Source organism: Coregonus clupeaformis, chromosome 34, assembly GCF_020615455.1.
Source record: "Coregonus clupeaformis isolate EN_2021a chromosome 34, ASM2061545v1, whole genome shotgun sequence".
Lineage (NCBI taxonomy): Eukaryota > Metazoa > Chordata > Actinopteri > Salmoniformes > Salmonidae > Coregonus > Coregonus clupeaformis.
The window spans coordinates 34,333,622-34,357,273 of record NC_059225.1 but is presented as its reverse complement, the minus strand read 5'-3'; the positions used below and the strand labels follow the sequence as shown (position 1 = coordinate 34,357,273).

Sequence of the window (23,652 nt, the reverse complement as noted above, 5' to 3'; positions counted from 1 at the left end):
AAGAATATTAACATATTCACATTGCCCAATATTGTATCATCACTGTACAATTTCTCTTGTTGATATACAGTACGTGTAGTACATATTGTTAGCTTGACTGAAAGTCACAGAACCTGTACCTCCAGGTATCATGTACCACCATGACCTCCTCGTAACTCCCTCTCTCTATACGCCATTTCTCTCCTCCAACCCCAGTGGAGATGCCTCCTCCAGCTGACAGTAGCAGCCACAGAAGGCAGAGTGCTGCAGCACTGGAGCCCTGGGTCTCAGCCCCAAACCAGTCTACTACTGCAGCCGGGGGTGGGGCCGGTTCTGACTCCACCCTGCAGGAGGCCAGCGAGGCGGGCCTGTTTGCGGGAAAACAATTCCTCCTGGTGGGCTTCGAGGCTGAGATGGAGGCCCAGCACTCCATGCTGGTGACGGAGAACTGTGGGAAAGTGCTGGTGCAGCACACACGGGCGGTGGCCGACTACGCTGTGGTGCCCCTGCTGGGCTGTGTGGTGGAGGCCACTGTGGACGAGGTGGTCACTGATACCTGGCTGGTAAGAGAGGGGATTTTTACAAACATTCTGGCTCCTAGTTCATGTTATTGTTGTCTGTTTTTAGTATGGTGGTAGTGGGTTCTTTTGGCCAAGTGTGCAAGTATCAAATCTGTGTGCGAGTCTTCGTTAAGCCATGTTGTGTGAGCATTTATCAATGTGTTATTGTGTCTTTTGTGTAGGCCATGTGTGTGGAGCAGCAGTGTGTGTTAGAGCTGGGCTCCCACCCCCTTTTCAGCCCTGTGCCAGTGATGGAGGGCTGCTCCCCGCTCAGAGACTGTGTCCTCTCAGTCAGCCAGTTCACCGGGGCGGAGAGGGAGTCCCTGGTAGAGCTGGCCAAACACCTGGGAGCCAGGTAACCGTCTAACTACTGCACATACACACACACACATACATACATACATACATACTTGTAGAAAAGACTTGATGGCGACGCGTATCGGGGACACATGTCAAGGACATTCGTTGTGGGAACACCACTTTCCAGAAGTCCCACAAATTTAGGGGGAAAATCAGGCATTTTCAACTATAGTTTGTTAAAGGTGCAGTGAAACACGTTATTTCCCTTTGTTTCATATACAGTATATTTCCACACTATAAGGTTTGGAATAATATAGTAAAAATGATGATAATGTCCTTTAGTGTAAAAGCTGTTTTGAAAAGACCGCTTTCAATTTCAGACTGTTTTGGTGGGATGGAGTTTTGATCTTCCATGATGACATCACCATGCAGGAAATGTGTTATTAGACCCAATAAGAGAGTTCCAAACCTCTCTTCCAATAACAGCACATTTTCAGTTTATCTCCCCACTCAGACCACTCCCAGACACTCCTAGCAAAATTTTTGCTTGAGAAATTGCCCTTTGCTAATAAGCTATTTTTGTAAATGTTTTACCATTTTTATTGAAAACAATAACAGTAAGGTAATTATTTGTTACCCAGAAATTTTTGAATAAGGCTATAATGTAAGAAAATGTGGAAAAGCTCAAGGGGTGTGAATACTTTCCGAAGGCTCTGTATGTGGCATATTTGTGCATACTTTCTCTTATCTTACTACCTTCGCTCCTTTCCTCTCCATCTATCCATCCTCCCTACAGTGTCCAGGACTACTTTGTGCGCATGGCCAACCAGAGGAAGGGCATGCTGGCCAGTACCCACCTAGTGCTGCAGATCCCCGAGGGCACCAAGTACCAGGCGTCCCAGAAGTGGGGGCTGCCTGCCGTCACCCTGCTCTGGGTGCTGGATTCTGCCAGGACGGGCCGGAGGGCAGAGGAGGGTCGCTACCTGGTGAACTTGCCTCCTACTCCAGGTCAATCTGCCTAGCAAATAAGTGAATTGAAAACCATATTTTCCTTTTTCAAAAACTTGCGCAGCAGTGGTGGTTGAATGACATTTAAGCAACAGTTTTTGATACTTCTGGGCTGTTGAAACCTTAACATTTTGTTTATTGAGAGAAGATGAGTTTTGTACAAACAGGGTATGCTCTATTGTATGTGATAGATTTAATCTGAATCAGTGTATTTCCTTATCTGTTCCCTAGAGAGAGAAGACGAGAGTTTTGTGGGGGGCTCCCAGAAGCCGTCCATGCTCCCTCCCCCGTCCCGTATCAAGTCCCCAGAGATCCCCCTGCTGGGCCCCCAGAGGGGGGCGGCCGTCACCCCCCTGGACATGGGCCGCTTCCAGAGTAAAGTGTTCCGCTCCGTGCTGGAACAAGGCCCGCCAGAAAAGGACTGTACCACCCCGAGAGGCCAGGAGGGGGGCAAGAAATCAGGGGGGCAGAAAGACTCCTCGGCGCTGCAGGTGGACACCCCCTCCCGCTTCCTTTGTCGAGACCAGCTCTTCAGACCCACCTTCAACGTCAAGGTTAAACTCACTTGTCTGTATTTCAAGAGAATGTAGTGCAATATATAGGAAAGATGGTGCAAAAATACTCATTGACGGAATAGCGTTGAGCATTATATTATAACACACTTTGAAAGTATGTGCTTGTATATGACATTCCAGGATGCGTTAGCGGTGTTGGACACGCCAGGGGGCAGGACTCAGCAGGGTCAGACCACGACCCCGCTGTCCGAGGTCATCGGGAGGAACCTGAAGGTGGCCCTGGCCAACAGCACCCGCAGTCACACCCCTGACCTCCAGGCTCTAACAGCTAGCCCCCAGCTCAGCAAGGAGACACACAGAGAGGTACGGTTACTGTTTATTGTCTATCCTGTTGCCTAGTCACTTTATCCCTACCTATATGTACCCCTGCACATCAATTCGGTACTGGTCTCCCGTGTATATAGCCAAGTTATCGTTACTCATTGTGTAATTATTCCTCGTTATTATAATAATTTTTTTCTCTCTGCGTTGTTGGGAAGGGTCCTTAAGTAAGCATTTCACTGTTAGTCTACACCTGTTGTTTACCAATCAAATTTGAGTACAGTACAATACACACACATCCACACACTACAGCCTTCACGGCCAAGTACATGCACTCACAAGCCCAGTAACAGTTTCTTATATGGCAGTGGTGTATCTTTGTGTGTGTGCTGGTAGGTGGAGGAGAAGGAAGCTGCTCCCCTGGCTGGCGTGGTGATCTGTGTGAGTAAGAAACTTAGTAAGAAGCAGGGAGAGCTCAACGCCATCGCTGCCTCACTGGGAGCTGACTTCAGGTACTCAACAATACGTGCTCTCAGCTACGTCTCCAATGGTACTAATGCCAGTAACAGCACTTGCCATTAATGATTGATGTCCCTCTATAATCCAATACGATGTGTTCTAGGTGGTCGTGTGACGACACGGTGACTCACTACATCTACCAGGGTCGTGTGGGGGACAACACGCGGGAGTACAGGGCTGTGAAGGAGAGAGGGGTGCATGTGGTGTCCCAGCACTGGCTGCATGCGGTACGGATGGTTTCCAGTACACGCATACACACACATACGTAGTTGTGGGACATGTACATGTGTCAGTACACACACACGTACTACATAAAGTAAACGACAGGCTCCATTCTTATCAGACTGAACACAGTCACAAAAGTGTTGTGGAAGTTTGTGGAAGTGTGTGTGTGTGTGTGCGTGCGATACTGAATCTTTGCTGTTGTCTCTCCAGTGTGCTGAGGATCAGAGGCACGTGTCTGAGTCTCTCTATCCATTCACCTACAACCCCAAGATGAGCCTGAACCTCAGCCAGGTGCCTCCTGACAGTAGCCAGAGGTCTCCCCCTGCCACCCGTACCTCACAACTTGGAGACCTCACTGAGGCCCAAAAGAACAAGGTATGTTTGTCCTGAGAAGAAACAGTTCATCCCTAGATCTGCTCAAATGAAAATTGTGCATTGAGGAGGACTGTCACATAAAGCGCCACACATAACCATTATTTCTTAAAAATGTAAAGAAAACTGCTTCAGCATGCATTAGCCCACTTGGTTGTTCTCCATCTCCACAAAATAATTGGTTATTATGTACAAGATTGGCTGTTTATGATATAGGTCAAACAACCTGTCTCACCCTCTCTCCCTCAGCCTGAAGACACCACTACATCCCACCGCATCAGTGAAGGAGAGACTGACACAGAGCAGGGCCAGGACAATACAGAGAGGAGAGGTGGGCTCTTATACACTGATGATCCACTGATCTGCCCTGCTGTGCCTTAGCTCAAGTGCATTGTATTGAAACATTCCGGGTCCATACTTAGGAACTCTTGCTTAGACCACAGGTTTAGACTTCAGGTCCTTACACCTTGGATTGAGTGCTGTGGCGATCTTCAGCCATGTGAGGTTGGTGTTTTCCTTTGCGTTTCTCCAGGTCTGTTGTGAATGTCAGCTTCATCATCGGAGCTCTCCATCACCCAAAGGAGATTACACAAAGCAGGCAACACCACTGAGCAGGAAATGTACTTCTCTCCTCCCAGAAGTTCAGTCAAGTACCTGCAGTGAAAGATAATTCAAAATCACTTCAGTCAATTGTGAGAGACTTGTTATACACTCTCACTCACTCACTCACTCACTCACTCACTCACTCACTCACACACTCGCTCTCTCACACGTACACACACACAAACAATATCTTATTCTAACACTAATAGTGAGATAAAGAATATTACCTGCAGGGCTCCAGTACTGCCTCCAGTTTCTCCAGTTCAGCTGTGGTTGGCATGGTGATGTTAGTTTTCTGTTGGGCCAGAGCATCTCTGTGGTTTTTGGTTTCTATGGACAGGCTTTACCATTTCCAGAGTGGAATTCCATCTTGTGCGAGTGACTCCTTCTTTAGCCCATTTGCAACTTGCTGTTGTCCGAGCTCTGCAGCGTTTGCTGGGCTGTGTTTGAAATTGTCAATTTTTTGGGGGCCATTTGGCTAGGGCATTGTCGAACCCACGGTTCTGTAGGGACACTGTGATGGACATTTGGAGGCAGACGTCTCGCAGCTGCAATCATGATCCGTGCAGTGTGCAAACTGTGGTAACTTTGTTTTCAATGTTCCACTGCTTTGCTAGATCCATGAAATGTTCGGCGCACATTTCAGCATAGTGCCTCTCTTCTGTCTTCATTACGGCCAGAGCGTGTGAATGCATGTTCCAGTTTTCATCGATGTGGTGCGAATTAACCCCAAGGTAGTTGTGGTTACTGACCTAAGTCCAGTGGTCTCCCGTAAGAGCAACAGCCGTTGCATGTTTCAACTCCTCCGCTTTCGTAGCCCTCTCGCTTTCATACAGCTCGTGTATTCTTGTAATGACGGTGGCACTCGAGGGTAACTCATACTTTGAGTCGTTCGATGCTATCCGAATAATATCCTTCAAGCCTTCGTCCTCCACTTTGTCCTCCACAATGTGGACTGGCCTGCAACCTGTAGCTATCCACTTGGCTATTGCTTGTGTTAGCTTGCTGCTCGTCGACTTGTCCATAGGCCTCCTGCTCGCGCACTCTTCTGAAGATGTCCTCCATTGCTACTACTAACGTTACTTGTATTGCCGGCGTCAATAGTATGTTTCACTTGTAAATGATAACGAAGTGATAAACAAATTCAGCCTTGCAGTAGATGCAAATTACTTTTCCATCTGGGAGTGATTTGAAATTGAATTTGCCATTTAAAAGCCCCTTACTAGCATTCTCCATCATTCAGTCATACAAGTAGCTACAGTGGCTTCCGAAAGTATTCACCCCCCTTGGCATTTTTCCTTTTTTTTTTTCTTTTTTTCTGGGGGTAGATCAGCTTAATATTGCAGATAGATTGTAACTTCTATCAATGTAATTGTCTGCATCACTTCCATTTTTCCTGTTTTGTTGCCTTACAACCTGGAATTAAAATGGATTTTTTTGGGGGTTTGTAACATTTGATATTGTGAAACAAACAAGAAATAAGACACAAAAACAGAACTTGAGCGTCCATAACTATTCACCCCCGAAGTCAATACTTTGTAGAGCCACCTTTTGCAGCAATTACAGCTGCAAGTCTTTTGGGGTATGTCTCTATAAGCTTGGCACATCTAGCCACTGGGATTTTTGCCCATTCTTCAAGGCAAAACTGCTCCAGTTCCTTCAAGTTGGATGGGTTCCGCTGGTGTACAGCTATCTTTAAGTCATACCACAGATTCTCAATTGGATTGAGGTCTGGGCTTTGACTAGGCCATTCCAAGACATTTAAATGTTTCCCCTTAAACCACTCGAGTGTTGCTTTAGCAGTATGCTGAGGATCATTGTCCTGCTGGAAGGTGAACCTCCGTCCCAGTCTCAAATCTCTGGAAGACTGAAACAGGTTTCCCTCAAGAATTTCCCTGTATTCAGCGCCATTCCTTCAATTCTGACCAGTTTCCCAGTCTCTGCCGATAAAAAACATTTTGTGGGGATGGTGTTCTCGGGGTGATGAGAGGTGTTGGGTTTGCGCCAGACATAGCGTTTTCCTTGATGGCCAAAAAGCTCACTTTTAGTCTCATCTGACCAGATTACCTTCTTCCATATGTTTGGGGAGTCTCCCACATGCCTTTTGGCGGACACCAAACGTGTTTGCTTATTTTTTTCTTTAAGCAATGGCTTTTTTCTGGCCACTCTTCTGTAAAGCCCAGCTCTGTGGAGTGTACAGCTTAAAGTGGTCCTAATGACAGATACTCCAATCTCCGCTGTGGAGCTTTGCAGCTCCTTAAGGGTTATCTTTGGTCTCTTTGTTGCCTCTCTGATTAATGCCCTCCTTGCCTGGTCCGTGAGTTTTGGTGGGCGGCCCTCTCTTGGCAGGGTTGTTGTGGTGCCATATTCTTTCCATTTTTTAAAATAATGGATTTAATGGTTGCTCCATGGGATGTTCAAAGTTTCTGATATTTTGTTATAACCCAACCCTGTTCTGTTCTTCTCCATAACTTTGTCCCTTACCTGTTTGGAGAGCTCCTTGGTCTTCATGGTGCACCAGATGTTGCACCAGATCTTATTTAGGGGCTTCATAGCAAAGGGGGTGAATACATATGCACACACCACTTTTCCGTTATTTATTTAATTTCACTTCACCAATTTGGACTATTTTGTGGATGTCCATTACATGAAATCCAAATAAAAATCCATTTTAATTATAGGTTGTAATGCAACAAAATAGGAAAAACACCAAGGGGGATGAATACTTTTGCATGGCACTGTACCTAGTAAAGTGGTTGTCAAACTAGCGCATCGGCTGCCAGGGCTTGAATTTGAACTATGGATGGTTCAGGGGGTCAAACTAAGAAAATGTTTTAATGGCGTCAAAAACATTTACGCCATAAACCATCTAAACAACTTTGACAGCCCTATATGTTTCTATTCGTTTATCGTATAAAAAAAATATATAAATATGAAGGTCATGGTCTTATCAAATAGCAGTCATTTATCCTCCATTGCTATCACTGCCAGGCGGCGTCCTCCATTGAGGTGGTAAGTGTGGGTTCGAGTCGAAGTAGGACATTATAATAATGCATATAAAATGTTGTACATTTTAAATGTGCACGTCTATGTAATATAATATATACGGTAACTGCCAAAATAAAGGAAACACCATCATGGTGTCTTAATAGGGCGTTGGGGCCACCACGAGCCAGAACAGCTTCAATGCACTTTGGCATAGAGCACCAGTGTCTGGAACTCTATTGGAGGGTTGCAAAATCCACGAGAAATTCCATAATTTGGTGTTGTGCTGATGGTGGTGGAAAACGCTGCATCAGGCCCCGGTCCAGAATCTCCCAGAAGTGTTCGATTGGGTTGAGATCTGGTGACTGAGACGGCCATGCCATGTGGATTACATCGTTTTCATGCTCATCAAACCAGTGACCACTCGTGCCCTGTGGATGGGGGCATTGTCATCCTATGGGGGCATAGCCATGGTAGCCAAAATAATGGCCTGCCCAGCATGTTTATACAGGATCCTAAGCAAAATGGATGTTAATTGCTTAATTAACTCAGGAACCACACCTGTGTGGAAGCACCTGCTTTCAATATACTTTGTATCCCTCATTAACTCAAGTGTTTCCATTATTTTAGGAGGTGCCTGTATATATGATTATTAACCCTTTACACTCATACCTGTATATGGGTTGAATTTGGCATATTTGGGCACTGATAAACGGCTAAATTGGAATGCAGTGGCTGTACAGCAACATGCTATACATGACGTCAGAGCTCTGGCTCTGAGCACCTCGCGCGACAAGAAGTTGCCCCCATCCCTCCTGTTAATTGGGCAACTTTTGAAAAAATTTGTTGTCTGAGTGAGGGAAATGCTGTACATTAAGATGACTCTATGTATTTTGAAAAATGAGACATTGAGGATTATAGTAAATACCTCTTTGATGTCATACAAGCAAGCCAAACACCCGTGAGTCCAAATGTGCACTTCACATTTCCATATCATAAAACTCATGTTTGATGTCCAGTTAGAAGATGACATGTGGTCATACCCTGGGTTGTTCTGAACAGAATGAGCCTATGTTTGTCTTTTATGAAGACAATTTGCAGCAGCACACGCACCTGAATGCACTCGTGACTCCTTTCTATGCGGACCAAAATTATCCCTGAATTGCATTGTGAAAGCCTAACACTAATATCCTATTTTAGAACTTAGCTAGGCATGTTGGCAATATGTCAAAATATGTCCTTTTAGAAACGACAAAGCTCTCTGTATAGTGATGCAGGTCTTTAGATGTTGTACACATGAAATTGTGTAATTCCGAACTTTATCCGCAAGGTTATATTCCATTTTGTTGGACTCAAGCGATACTTTTATGTGTGCGTGCATGCTCGTGCTTTCTCGTTCCCATTGTGGTGATAGGAGAAAGCATGCGCATGCTCACACATGGAAATTTATGCTTTGCCATTTCTAAAATAACATATTTGTTGTTGTTTTCTGCATTTGGTCATGTTTATCCGTGGTCCCCATACTGCAGAACGAGCAATGAGGAAGTCTATTGCTGGTGGGGTAAGTTTCTCAAAACCAAGTGAAATCATTAAAGTGGTCCTCTGTAGCTCAATTGATAGAGCATGGTGCTTGTAACGCCAGGGTAGTGGGTTCAATCCCCGGGACCACCCATACCTAAAAATGTATGCACACATGACTGTAAGTCGCTTTGGATAAAAGCGTCTGCTAAATGGCATATTATTATTATATTATTAAAGTGTCTGGACATTTCTATAACATGCCATTTACATAAAACATTTAGATTTGGTAAAATCTTGTCCTTTAAGGACGCTTTCATGAAAAAAAGTGTTCGATTACATTCGACCCATAGGTTGATTTGTTATTTGTTCCCATAAATATAAGTGACTCGTGGTAGCAAGGCGGCTAATTGTGACGTCTTTCCCAATGGGAAAAGCTAACAGCTAGCATAATTGCTCTAAAGGGTTTAAACCTGTGGTCTAAGCAAGAGATCGTAAATATGGACCCTCCTGGTTCATACAGAATTTGAGGCTGTTGGTCGATTTTTAAAAAGGTACATTTGCACTTATCAGGAGTCAACTGAATATCCCATGGGTGCAGGTCCCCAAAACACACACACACATACCACATTATTTCATTCCTCTCATCCTCTGACCGTCTCTGTCTCCCAGACCTGTCTGAAACCCTGGAGATGAGGAAGAACCTCCAGAGGCAATTGCAGGAGATCATGTCAGCCACCAAGATGGCTACTGGCCGGCGCTCCTCGGCCCGCCTCACCCGCCTGTGCTCCGGGGGTTCCGACTCTCAACCCCACACCCCCGACAGGCAGGCCCGCATGGGCCGCAACGCAACCGGCCGACGTACCCTGGAGGCACTGAGGTAGAAGACGCAGACAGACCAGGGGGCTGGGAAATATCTAAATAACCTTCACTATTCAGTCTCCCTCTGCCAATGACCAGATCTGTATCCAGGGAAACATCCCATTGTTTGGTTTTGAAATTCCTCCACACTACAAATGTTCAGATTTTACTTGAGACTTGAGTTGAATTTGTGTTGTAAGTTTGTTGGATATTTACAATGTAAATGTCATTGCCATGTAAATAAGGCCATGTACATTGTATCTTCAGAGTGTGAATAGGGCTTAACTCCAATCTCCCTCCTCTGGTGTTACTCAGGATGTCTCGTCAGGCAGCCATGGACCTGAACACAGAGCCGTCTCAGAGTGAGCAGATCGTGTGGGATGACCCCACGGCCCGGGAGGAGAGGGCCAAGCTGGCTGACAACCTGCAGTGGCCCGGCAGCCCCTCCCAGCACTCTGAACCCCTTGCTGTACCCCTAGCAGCATCCCTCTCCCACTCTGACCACGCCGGAAACACCCTCAGGGACTCCATGACCGACTCTGAGCTGGTGGAAATGGGTGAGAACATTTTTTAAATAAAAAAACTGTTTATTAACACTCCATTCAAGTGAAACTTTGCAAAGGAATGTCTTCTTTTGAATTGGGTTATATTAGGGCTGTGGCGGTCACTAAATTTCGTCAGCCGGTGATTGTCAAGCAGGTAATTGACCATTAATTAACAAACACATCTCCTGGCTTCCACACATAGCCTACAAGCCATTGATGTAGACCTTTGAAACATCTACATTTAAAAAAGTCTAATAAATCCATGTAATATAGCCTACACCTTCACAATAAATCCATTATTTATTTTAGACAGGTCTAAAGAAACATGATATGAAGAAAATGTAGTCTATTTCAGAAGAACAGAATAGCATACTCTGAGTTGTCCTTATGTTAGGTCCTGATCTGACTATGCCATATGGCTGTGGGCTACACTAGTTCATTTAGCAGACAACATTTGCTTAGAATTCTGTGGCATTATTTTATAGTATGAGAAATACAATTGAACAAAGCTGAATAAAATAGAAAGGATATTTTCTCCAAACGATTTTAGGGAGTGCGCACATGCGGCTATTCTGCGTTGAGCGTTTAACAAAGAAATAAGTATTCCTATATGATTAATTTAGAGTTATTAATGTAACTTTAGTTCTACAAACGTTGGGCTATATGTTTAGATTTTTAATACATTGTAAGGCTGCATGATGAGACTAATGATGATTTGAAAAAAGTCGCTTGAAATGCATGAGTTCTGCTTTGTTTTTTGTACAGGCTGTACTACTACATCAGTCACTCATTCACAATTTGACAAGCACCTAGAATTTCACGGCAGCATCCCCTTTGTGTGGCCGTAATGCACCCTAAAAAAATCCATGCCTTTTGCGAGCCAGTGGCCGTTGTGCCCTTATCCCTGAATGCTGCGCGCTCCTAAGCACCTCTCACTCACATGGCTCTCCATCACGTGATCGGGTCTTTCTCACAGGTTACAAGTGAAGACAGACACATCGGGGATGCAACTGCGTGCGTCCTTGTCCAATTCCGAGGTGCATATTGAAGATATTGGAAGAACTGTCCAAATTAACTTTTCGTCAGCCAACAAGATGAGTAGGCCTAAAGAACAGCAAAAGCACTAGCCTATGTCAATCTACTATCCCCCATAGTACAAAAGTTGACCTATTCTGTGCGAGAAATAAATATTTCAACCATAGTCTGGGACAGTTGTAGGATGCAATAGATCCCAAATTAATACAACCACTAGCATCAAAAAACTTTTTTTACGCAATGTGGCTAACGCAACAGATCAGAACGTTTAGCTTAGAATGTTGATAAACTATTCGGCTATTTCTTCACATTATAAGCGCAGCAATGCGCACATGGTAGTAGGCTATAAGCGCAAATGTTCCATTAGCAGGAAAACACCATTATCAAAAGTGACCGCAAATGCAATTATGCATGTAATGCTTTTATTATAAAGGTGCATTTTTATGGTGAAAATTATCTTCACCAAACTTGAAACTGACTCGCTGCCAGTAAGGCTCTACACCACTTGTAAAGCGGATTAATGTGCTTAATTCTAATAAGTTATTTGGCCACTTTAGTTGTGATACAAACCTTATCAAAACATATAGGCTACATGAGGTGTGCGACTATGATTCGTAAAAGTCGCAAAAATGCTGGGCATCATTCACAAGTGATAATATATAATTCACAAGTGATAGGCTAATATTGTCACCCATCAGACTACTCTTGATTTAATATTGTCTTTACATATACTAAATAATATATGTGTGAGATTTGTTTTGATTTAGAATGGACCATTATCATGCACCTGTATCGAAACAGGGGCAGCGGGGAAAAATACATGTCATCTATGTACTTAAATAGCGAATGGAGGACGCTTTTCCAGTTTCATACCAGCCAGGTAGCATTTGCATTTATGTAATACTACTGCACTGTTGGAGCTAGGAGCACAAGCATTTCGCTACACCCGCAATAACATCTGCTAAATATGACCAATAAAATGTGATTTGATTCGAGGGACAATAGAGTGCTGAGTACCAGGCAGTTAGCAAGTTTGGTAGGCTACTAATGACCAGCAGCATCATCAGAGCTTGGAGAAGCCTAATTACCGTGACTAAACGGTCACGTGGAATTTGACTGCCGTCATGACTCGTGACCGCCGGTGTGGCGGTAATACGGTCACCGTAACAGCCCTAGGTTATATATGGCAACACGCTTGCAAGGGACTAGATTTATGCAAGTCCCTTTCAAAGTTCTCACTCAAGTTGCAAAACATTCACCTTTTCTGTCTCTAAACATCAGTCTGTGTTTTGTTACTCACTCTGTGTGGTGGTAGAAACATGCATTTTTGTATGGCTGCGTTCCAAATGGCACCCTATTCCCTATATATACACTCCCCTCCATATGTATTTGGAGAGTGAAAATTGTCTTGTAATCAAACTTGTCTGTACGTGAGTAAAATAACTACTAATGGTGTGTCTTTATGAAGGCACATTTATTTGCGAACTTGACGTTGCTTCACATTACAAGCCACATGAGAGAGAGATGCTTTTCTCATGAACCCCTACATTCTCACAGAGCAAAATGAATTGCCCATCAATCTACTCGCTGAGCTTATTTATTTTAGGGAAGTTATTTACAAAAGCAAACCTACAATAGTGAACATACTAGCAATATCTTGGCTAACCTACTGTAGCCATGTCAATCAGGGTTGCCAGGTCTAGCAAACATTTCTAGGCCAATGACCACTCAAAACTAACCCATTTATTTGGCCATATTTATACAATAAACCCTTTTTCCATAAAGTTATTGAGCCAATTAACAAGGAATATCGTATTTACTTGTAATGACTTTAGAAGCAAAATGTGGTTTTCCTCAAAATAATAATTATTGCGAGCTATGACGCAATAAAGGAATTTGAATATGTCGCAAGAGAAAAGATCATTCGCCAGATCATTTTCCATCAATGGATGTCGATTTACTCGTTTGATTGCTATGATTAAGCAATAAGGCACAAGAGGGTATGGTATATGGCCAATATACCACGGCTAAGGGCTGTTCTTAAGCATGACGCAACACAGAGTTTCTGGATAAAGCCGTTAGCCGTGGTATATTGGCCATAGACCACAAACCCCCGGGGTGCCTTATTGCTATTATAAACGGGTTACCAACGTAATTGGAAGAGTAAAAAGTCATTTTTTGTCATACCAGTGGTATATGGTCTGATATACCATGGCTTTCAGCCAATCAGCATTCAGGGCTCGAACCAGGTTTATAATTGTAAATAAATCCACTTTGCGCATGTGCATAACTATAGATAAATCCGACAGGAGAGTTTGAGTCATTAAAGTTGGACAGAGGATATCGCAATCTCTGAGCAAGAAACACTTAGACGAACATGAAAAAACGAATGTTAGACTATTTTCTGGCAATTGTGCTGTTATTATGTGCCAGATGTTAAGACTACAAACCGTTATAAATGGCCTATTTGCGAGATTGACTTGTCATTTCAATAAGTACAGGCTAGACTAAAATCTGGGTTTATGATTGTAATTCAAATTTGCCATGGTTTGAATAGATAAAGGCAGGTAGCCTATAGCCCCTGATAGGCCTACAGCTCATTTCATATAGTCTACAGTAGCCTAGACAAGATGTCAACTGAACGATTTAGCAGCTTGCTTAATTCAAATTAAGACACATTTATTGAACATGAATAGCGAGGTGATTTCGAGGTAAGTGCTTGTTTCCCAATAGCCTGCTGGAATAGGCTACTGAGGATGGGGTCGTAATTTCAGGTACAGAATTAAATATTAATAATATGTATATTAACTGAATATGCTTGTCAACAACAGCCAGTGTTTATTTTGTCGATTATTTTGTTTACCTGTAGCTTAATCTGATTTACCGTCAATCTAATGCGTTCTAACAACTGATCAGCAATTGAGATAGAGCTTTAATAACTTCCAATTTAATTAACTAAACATGTCCATTAATAATAATTGCATAATAACTACATAAGGCTACAACAACAATAAACTGAAGTTATAGGCTATTTATTGAATTGCTTTGCCAGCTCCAGGTAGCCTACACAAGTGGCACATTGATTTGCAATGACTCCAGTGATATCATTTCAACATATTTATTGTATCAAATGGTAGCCTACAATGGCATTTACATTAATAGGCTACTTGATTGCCAACAGAGGCAAATGTGTCATTCTCCACATTTAATGTCAGTTTCATTGAGGACTTTTCCCCCCATAAAAAGAACCACGCGAGGGAGATCCATAACTTCCATTTCAAATTTCCACTCGGGCAGCCCCCGAGACCCAGAAACTGATCCTGCATAAAACACTTCGCTTGGTACCGTTTTCTTCAAGCAGTCAACATTAGAATGCAGTTTAAACCACCTCCGAGCGAATGTATGTAATGTGCTCTAGTGCGCCCAGTCGTTTTCCAGTGCTTTGTCTCCATTATTTCTTGATGTGCATCAGTTCTAACGTATTATGTTTTATGGAAAAAAGGGTTGGAAAAAGGTGTCTCCATAATGAGAACCTAAATAGCCTACCTACAACTGGTAAAAGGTTATCATGATGCTCCCTCTGCTCTCACTCACGTGACTCAGCAGATGGCTGTAGCAAAGATGTTCTAATTGTTCTATCTGTGGATGTGTGCTCTCTCAACACACTCGCACCGTTCCGGCCCTCCCCTCCACTCACTCAGCAACAGCCTGACAGGTAGGAGCAGGTCACAGTGAAATACACTGCTCAAAAAAATAAAGGGAACACTAAAATAACATATCCTAGATCTGAATGAATGAAATAATCTTATTAAATACTTTTTTCTTTACATAGTTGAATGTGCTGACAACAAAATCACACAAAAATGATCAATGGAAATCAAATGTATCAACCCGTGGAGGTCTGGATTTGGAGTCACCCTCAAAATCAAAGTGGAAAACCACACTACAGGCTGATCCAACTTTGATGTAATGACCTTAAAACAAGTCAAAATGAGGCTCAGTAGTGTGTGTGGCCTCCACGTGCCTGTATGACCTCCCTACAATGCCTGGGCATGCTCCTGATGAGGTGGCAGATGGTCTCCTGAGGGATTTCCTCACAGACCTGGACTAAAGCATCCGCCAACTCCTGGACAGTCTGTGGTGCAACATGGAGTTGGTGGATGGAGCGAGACATGATGTCCCAGATGTGCTCAATTGGATTCAGGTCTGGGGAACGGGCGGGCCAGTCCATAGCATCAATGCCTTCCTCTTGCAGGAACTGCTGACACACTCCAGCCACATGAGGTCTTGCATTAGGACGAACCCAGGGCCAACCGCACCAGCATATGGTCTCACAAGGGGTCTGAGGATCTCATCTCGGTACCTAATGGCAGTCAGGCTACCTCTGGCGAGCACATGGAGGGCTGTGCAGCCCCCCAAAGAAATGCCACCCCACACCATGACTGACCCACCGCCAAACCGGTCATGCTGGAGGATGTTGCAGGCAGCAGAACGTTCTCCACGGCGTCTCCAGACTCTGTCACGTCTGTCACGTGCTCAGTGTGAACCTGCTTTCATCTGTGAAGAGCACAGGGCGCCAGTGGCGAATTTGCCAATCTTGGTGTTCTCTGGCAAATGCCAAACGTCCTGCACTGTGTTGGGCTGTAAGCACAACCCCCACCTGTGGACGTCGGGCCCTCATACCACCCTCATGGAGTCTGTTTCTGACCGTTTGAGCAGACACATGCACATTTGTGGCCTGCTGGAGGTCATTTTGCAGGGCTCTGGCAGTGCTCCTCCTGCTCCTCCTTGCACAAAGGCGGAGGTAGCAGTCCTGCTGCTGGGTTGTTGCCCTCCTACGGCCTCCTCCACGTCTCCTGATGTACTGGCCTGTCTCCTGGTAGCGCCTCCATGCTCTGGACACTACACTGACAGACACAGCAAACCTTCTTGCCACAGCTCGCATTGATGTGCCATCCTGGATGAGCTGCACTGCCTGAGCCACTTGTGTGGGTTGTTGACTCCGTCTCATGCTACCACTAGAGTGAAAGCACCGCCAGCATTCAAAAGTGACCAAAACATCAGCCAGGAAGCATAGGAACTGAGAAGTGGTCTGTGGTCACCACCTGCAAAACCAGTCCTTTATTGGGGGTGTCTTGCTTATTGCCTATAATTTCCACCTGTTGTCTATTCCATTTGCACAACAGCATGTGAAATGTATTGTCAATCAGTGTTGCTTCCTAAGTGGACAGTTTGATTTCACAGAAGTGTGATTGACTTGGGGTTACATTGTGTTGTTTAAGTGTTCCCTTTATTTTTTTGAGCAGTGTATATATATTTTAAGAGAAATGCCATGGCGGCCGCGGTGCAACTTAGAAATAGCCCAAAAACCCACAACCCGCGACCAATAAATTGTCACCCGCAAAATCGTTTTCAAAGTAGCCCAATTTGGGAGGAAAACCCCGAATGTGGCAACACTGATGTCAATATCTCTTTTGGTAGGTTTGTCTTAAAGGGGCAGCGTCCTATTTTCAAATCTTCTTAAAATGATATACTATAGAAACAAAAGTGATGCAATTAATACCATGCAATTCTAAAGAATAGAGTAATGACTTGCATTGCTAAATTATATTACACAGCTTTTTAATACATATCATAATAACTCAATTTAGCCTATTAATAGCTGAATATAGAGAGAAAGCATGCCAACCTAGGCTGGCTGTTGGTCGACCTTTAATTGTTTTAGTCGAGCAGTAACAAATATATATATTTGCGCCCATCTCAGTGAACTAATCCAGTGCGGAGGCCTAGACTAAAAGCCAATTTATGCTTGATTCGAAAATGTGGTCAGAGACTCCATATGGAGGGTGTGACGCAATTGCGGGGCATGGAGAGGCCAAATCGAGCTCCATACTGCATCGCCATGCGCCTCCCAAATTTTGTAACAATGCGGAGGGCTGTGTAGAGCTCCGCATTGACATGATTGGTTGACGGTAGGTGGGGGTGGTACATCCTGTATAAACACAAACTCACTTCCTTGATAACAGCTCTACACTGCTCCGCGAAGCGCAAGAAGTATGAATGCTCTGACTTCTGCTGAGGAAATATCGCCGTAAATGCTGCTTGACCGTGCGCCCAGATGCACAATGCACTTCTCTCTCCAGAATACGCTCTCTCCCTCCAATTTGTGCACATTCATTGTTTCATAACTTCATTGTGTGAATTGTTTGCGTTTGATTGTTAGTGTATATCAATTCCCCATTACATACAGTTCATTCGGAAAGTATTTAGACCCATTGACTTTTTCCACATTTTGTTACATTACAGCCTTATTCTAAAATGGATCAAATAGTTGACAAAGCAAAAACAGGTTTTTAGGAATCTTTGCAAAAAACAAAAAAAGTATATTACATTTACATAAGTATTCAGACCCTTTACTCAGTACTTTGTTGAAGCACCTTTGGCAGCGATTACAGCCTCGAGTGTTCTTGGGTATGAACCTACAAGCTTGGCGCACCTGTATTTGGGGAGTTTCACCCATTCTTCTCTGCAGATCCTCTTAAGCGCTGTCAGGTTGGATGGGGAGCGTCGCTGCACAGCTATTTTCAGCTCTCTCCAGAGATGTTAAATCGGGTTCAAGTCCGGGCTCTGGCTGGGCCGCTCAAGGACATCCTGCGTTTTCTTGGCTGTGAGCTTATGGTCGTTGTCCTGTTGGAAGGTGAGCCTTCGCCCCAGTCTGAGGTCCTGAGTGCTCTGGAACAGGTTTTCATCAAGGATCTCTCTGAACTTTGATCCGTTCATCTTTCCCTCGATCCTGACTAGTCTCCCAGTCCCTGCCGCTGAAAAACATCCCCACAGCATGATACTGCCACCACCATGCTTCACCATAGGGATGGTGCCAGGTTTCCTCCAGACGTGACGCTTGGCATTCAGGCCAAAGAGTTCAATCCTGGTTTCATCAGACTAGAGAATCTTGTTTCTCATGGTCTGAGAGTCCTTTAGGTATTTGTATTTGTATTTATTATGGATCCCCATTAGCTGCTGCCAAGGCAGCAGCTACTCTTCCTGGTGTCCAGCAAAATTAAGGCAGTTCATACAATTTTAAAAACATTACAATACATTCACAGATTTCACAACACACTGTGTGCTCTCAGGCCCCTACTCCACCACTACCACATATCTACAGTACAAAAATCCATGTGTACGTGTGTGTGTATGCATGTGTTTGCGCCTATGTTTGTGTTGCTTCACAGTCCCCGCTGTTCCATAAGGTGTTTTTTTAATCTGTTTTTTAAATCTAATTTTACTACTTGCATCAGTTACTTGATGTGGACTAGAGTTCCATGTAGTCATGGCTCTATGTAGTACTATGCACCTTCCATAGTCTATTCTGGACTTGGGGACTGTGAAGAGACCTCTGGTGGCATGTCTTGTGGGGAATGCATGGGTGACTGAGCTGTGCGCCAGTAGCTCAAACAGACAGCTCGGTGCACCCAACATGTCAACACCTCTCATAAACACAAGTAGTGATGATGTCAGTCTCTCCTCCATTTTGAGCCACTTTGAGCTCTCTGTGTACATCCAAGGGCCAGCCGTGCTGCCCTGTTCTGTGCCAATTGCAATTTTCCTAAGTCATTTTTTGTGGCACCTGACCACACGACTGAACAGTAGTCCAGGTGTGACAAAACCTAGGGCCTGTAGGACCTGCCTTGTTGATAGTGCTGTTAAGAAGGTAGAGCAGCGCTTTGTTATGGACATACTTCTCCCCATCTTAGCTACTGTTGTATCAATATGTTTTGACCATGACAGTTTACAATCCAGGGTTACTCCAAGCAGTTTAGTCACCTCAACCTGCTCAATTTCCACATTTATTTATTACAATATTTAGTTGAGGTTTAGTGAATGATTTGTCCCAAATACGATGCTTTTAGTTTTAGAACTAACCTATTCCTTGCCACCCACTCTGAAACTAACTGCAACTCTTTGTTAAGTGTTGCAGTCATTTCAGTCGCTGTAGTAGCTAACATGTATAGTGTTGAGTCATCTGCATATATAGACACTCTGGCTTTACTCAAAGCCAGTGGCATGTCAGTAGTAAAGATTGAAAAAAGTAATGGGCCTAGACAGCTGTCCTGGGGAATTCCTGATTCTACCTGGATTATGTTGGAGAGGCTTCCATTAAAGAACACCCTCTGTGTTCTGTTAGACAGGTAACTCTGTATCCACAATATAGCAGGTGGAGTAAAGCCATAACACATACGTTTTTCCAGCAGCAGACTATGATCAATAATGTCAAAAGCCGCACTGAAGTCTAACAAAACAGCCCTCACAATCTTTTTATCATCGATTTCTCTCAGCCAATCATCAGTCATTTGTGTAAGTGCTGTGCTTGTTGAATGTCCTTCTCTGTAAGCATGCTGAAAGTTTGTTGTCAATTTGTTTACTGTAAAATAGCATTGTATCTGGTCAAACACCATTTTTTCCAATAGTTTACTAACGGTTGGTAACAGGCTGATTGGTCGGCTATTTGAGCCAGTAAAGGGGGCTTTACTATTTTTAGGTAGCGGAATGACTTTTGCTTCCGTCCAACCCTGGGGGCACACACATTCTAGTAGTCTTAAATTGAAAATATGGCAAATAGGAGTGGCAATATCATCCGCTATTATCCTCAAAAATGTTCCATCCAAGTTGTCAGACTCCGGTGGCATGTCATTGTTGATAGACAACAATCATTTTTTCACCTCTTCCACACTCACTTTACGGGATTCAAAATTACAATGCTTGTCTTTCATAATTTGGTCAGATATACTTGGATGTGTAGTGTCAGCAATTGTTGCTGGCATGTCATGCCTAAGTTTGCTTATCTTGCCAATTAAAAAAATAATTGAAGTAGTTGGCAATATCAGTTGGTTTTGTGATGAATGAGCCATCTGATTCAATGAATGATGGAGCTGAGTTTGCCTTTTTCCCCAAAATTTTATTTAAGGCGCTCCAAACTATCATTCTTTGTCATTTATATTTGTTTCATAGTGTAGTTTCTTCTTCTTTTTATTCAGTTTAGTCACATGATTTCTCAATTTGCAATATGTTTGCCAATCGATTGTGCAGCCAGACTTATTTGCCTTTTGTCAAACTCCAAGCGGGCTGTCTTGTGCCTTTTATTGAGGAGTGGCTTCCATCTGGCCACTCTACCATAAAGGCCTGATTGGTGGAGTGCTGCAGAGAGGGTTGTCCTTCTGGAAGGTTCTCCCATCTCCACAGAGGAACTTTGGAGCTCTGTCAGAGTGACCATTGGGTTCTTGGTCACCTCCCTGACCAAGGCCCTTCTCCCTCGATTGCTCTGTTTGTCCGGACGGCCAGCTGTAGGAAGAGTCTTGTTGGTTCCAAACTTCTTTCATTTATGAATGATGGAGGCCACTGTGTTCTTGGGGATCTTCAATGTTAGATACATTTTTTGATACCCTTGATCTGATAGTATTTCTGATTAGCTTAACGCACCACCACTAATGACCTGTGGAGCTTCTCAAAGTAATGTTTTCTTCACCTCAAACAGCAAGCAAATGAAGTCTATTTTTACATCCATTAAGAATTACAATAGTTCCTCAATGTATTTGAACAAATATTTCCAGCTCTCTCCCTTTCGATAACCACTCAGCGTGAAAGGGAAAAAATGCAATGCTCTGATTCAGTGGAAACGTCATAAAGTATGCTTCTTATCAGTGTTGGACTTGGACTGAAATAGCTTCCAGTACTCATTTTGGGTGCTGGTACTGTTTCTATTTAGGTGTAGAAGCTCCACAATACTTTTGAGCTAATATTCTATAAGAGGAATAGGAACTCACGCAGGAGAACATTTGAGGTTCTGGTACTCAGCTCTGGTGAGCTCCTGCCCAAGTCAAGCACTGCTTCTTATCCCTTGTGCAAATAGCCTACAGCTGTGTCTGTCCAGAGCTCACTGGCAGGGAAACTCTGAGGGCCCAGAATATTTTATACAATGTTGCAAGTTCGCTAGCACAACGACCCAAATTAATAGTTGATACAATGTTTCAATTTGATTGTAGACAGGCCATGTGTAGCCAATATGATTGATAGGATATTTATTTTTATCAGGATATTTTCTACCTGCAGGCTGCAATGTTTTTATTTGTTGGCAATGGCAATAGAAGTTACTTTTTAGGTTTGTATCATTTTCATTTAGATTTGGATAGAATTTAGATTAACCACATGATAATGATTTTGAGATATGAAGACGTTATCATCAATTAAATGAAACTGTTTCATTTACCTTTGACCCTCTTCTATCCAGCGGTGTGTGATGTGATTGACCAGCAGATGGGTCAGAGGGTGATGACCCCACCAGTGGAGGAGCCAGAGCCTGACCTCCTCACCACTAAAGCCCCAAGCATCGCCTTCCCTCTCACCAACTCTCCTGTGCCCCCAGAGCCAAAGGTAACCACGCACCCTCCCTCCCTCTTGTAAGGTGATATTATAAGTAAATGTTGAGATGTTTTGAATCGATACTTAGCTGCGCAGTGGTGTAAAGTGATTGTGACAGTGATGCTAAAAGCTTCTTTGTTCTCTCCACAGACTAAAGAGGAGAGCGAGGCGAAGAAGGAGCCTCCTCGATTCCAGCTGTCCTCCCTTAACCCCCAGGAGAGGATAGACTACAGCGCCCTCATAGACGAGCTGGGTGAGTCCTAATCCTCCACCCTCCTCCCTGTCTCTGACCATCTAACTGGACTGTATTTGCCCTGTTGTCTCTGTAGTACATCTCAGTGGTCTGAAGTAGCCTCAACTCCTTTGTTGCGTCTCAGATTGGCACCCTAATCGCTATATAGTGCGCTACTTTTGACCAGGGCCCATAGGATTCTGGTCAAAAGTAGTGCACTAAATATGGTGCCATTTGGGACACACTCTTGTCTACTTGTTTATCTGCATTGGTCTGTATCTATGCGAGTCCCCCTATTGCATTTGTCTGTCTGTGTGCGTCTTTGTCTGACGCTACATGTCTTTGTTCCTCTGGGGTCCCTGTAGGTGGTGTGGTGCTGGACAAGCAGTGCTTTGACCCCAGCTGCTCCCACATCATTGTGGGGACCCCCCTGAGAAATGAGAAGTACCTGGCAGCCATGGCCGCGGGGAAGTGGATCCTGCACTGCTCCTACCTGGAGGCCTGTCGCTCCGTGGGACACTTCATCCAGGTCACGATCTGGCCATCAGTGCATCAGACCACAACATGCCACTATTTCATTTTCATTTCTAGCCCCAGCTTGTTTTATTTAACCTTCATTTAACCAGGAAGTCCCAATGAGGTCAGAAGACTTCACATTGTTTTATGTATATTGACTGTGTGTTCCAGGAGGATGAGTATGAGTGGGGCAGTAGCTCCATCCTGAACGCCCTACTGTCTATCAGCTCCCAGCAGAAGAGGCTGGCGTTGGCCGCCATGCGCTGGAGGAGGAACCTGCAGGACCGCAACAACCAGGAGGGATCATTCAGCGGTTGGACCGTCATGCTGAACATGGACCGGACCAGAGAGTCAGGGTTCAGACGACTCCTGCAGTCTGGTGGAGCAAAGGTTCAAACAAAGCTCTTATCTGTCATACTGTACCTCAATCTTCTTAGTTTGGGTAAAGCTACTAAGACACAACTGCTTTTCAAGTCTCTTCCATACTAGCCTTTGTAGATATTGACACTTGTACACTTCTGGATGTAACTCCCATCCACCCTCTCTCCTAACCTCTCTTTCTCCTATCTTTCTTTCTTCTCCCTAACCCTCTCTCCAGGTTCTCCCCAGTCCCTCTCCATCTCTGTACAAGGGAACCACCCACCTGTTTGCAGAGTTCAGTCGGTTGAAGCCGGGAGACTTCCGGGTGGATGTGCCAGAGGCCATGTCCCAGGGGGTCAAATGCCTAAAGCCAGAGTTCATCGCAGACTACCTCATGCAGGTTAGTGGGACTGTAACTAAAATGCATAACTGCCTCACAAAGAGACTGCAGAAGGCATTTTTTGTTGTCTGACTACTTTAAAGGCAGTGTATTCGGTGCATTCGGAGAGTTTTCAGACCCCTTGACTTTTTCCACTTTTTGTTACATTACAGCCTTATTCTAAAAAATCTAATAAATTCCTCATCAATCTACACACAAAACACCATAATGACAAAGCGAAAAGGTTTTTAGAAATTTTAGCAAATGTATTAAAAATCAGAAATACCTTATTTACATAAGTATTCAGACCCTTTGCTATGAGACACGAAATTGAGCTCGGATGCATCCTGTTTACATTTATCATCCTTGAGATGTTTCTACAACTTGATTGGAGTCCACCTGT

The 23,652-nt window shown here is 44.0% G+C and overlaps 1 protein-coding gene across 1 annotated transcript in view; it reads left to right on the top strand.

The window, feature by feature from the left end:
- Nucleotides 1–23,652, top strand: part of LOC121550052 (DNA topoisomerase 2-binding protein 1-A) — a 41,725-nt gene that overhangs the window by 16,372 nt on the left and 1,701 nt on the right. Inside the window, exons 11-26 of the mRNA XM_041862155.2 lie at nt 196–542; nt 722–894; nt 1,636–1,847; nt 2,079–2,401; nt 2,543–2,725; nt 3,080–3,195; nt 3,306–3,429; nt 3,638–3,802; nt 4,049–4,130; nt 9,578–9,785; nt 10,082–10,323; nt 21,632–21,774; nt 21,913–22,015; nt 22,360–22,523; nt 22,682–22,900; nt 23,109–23,270. Of these exons, the coding sequence (XP_041718089.1) occupies nt 196–542; nt 722–894; nt 1,636–1,847; nt 2,079–2,401; nt 2,543–2,725; nt 3,080–3,195; nt 3,306–3,429; nt 3,638–3,802; nt 4,049–4,130; nt 9,578–9,785; nt 10,082–10,323; nt 21,632–21,774; nt 21,913–22,015; nt 22,360–22,523; nt 22,682–22,900; nt 23,109–23,270 (2,966 nt within the window). The remainder of the gene's footprint in view (nt 1–195; nt 543–721; nt 895–1,635; nt 1,848–2,078; nt 2,402–2,542; nt 2,726–3,079; nt 3,196–3,305; nt 3,430–3,637; nt 3,803–4,048; nt 4,131–9,577; nt 9,786–10,081; nt 10,324–21,631; nt 21,775–21,912; nt 22,016–22,359; nt 22,524–22,681; nt 22,901–23,108; nt 23,271–23,652) is intronic.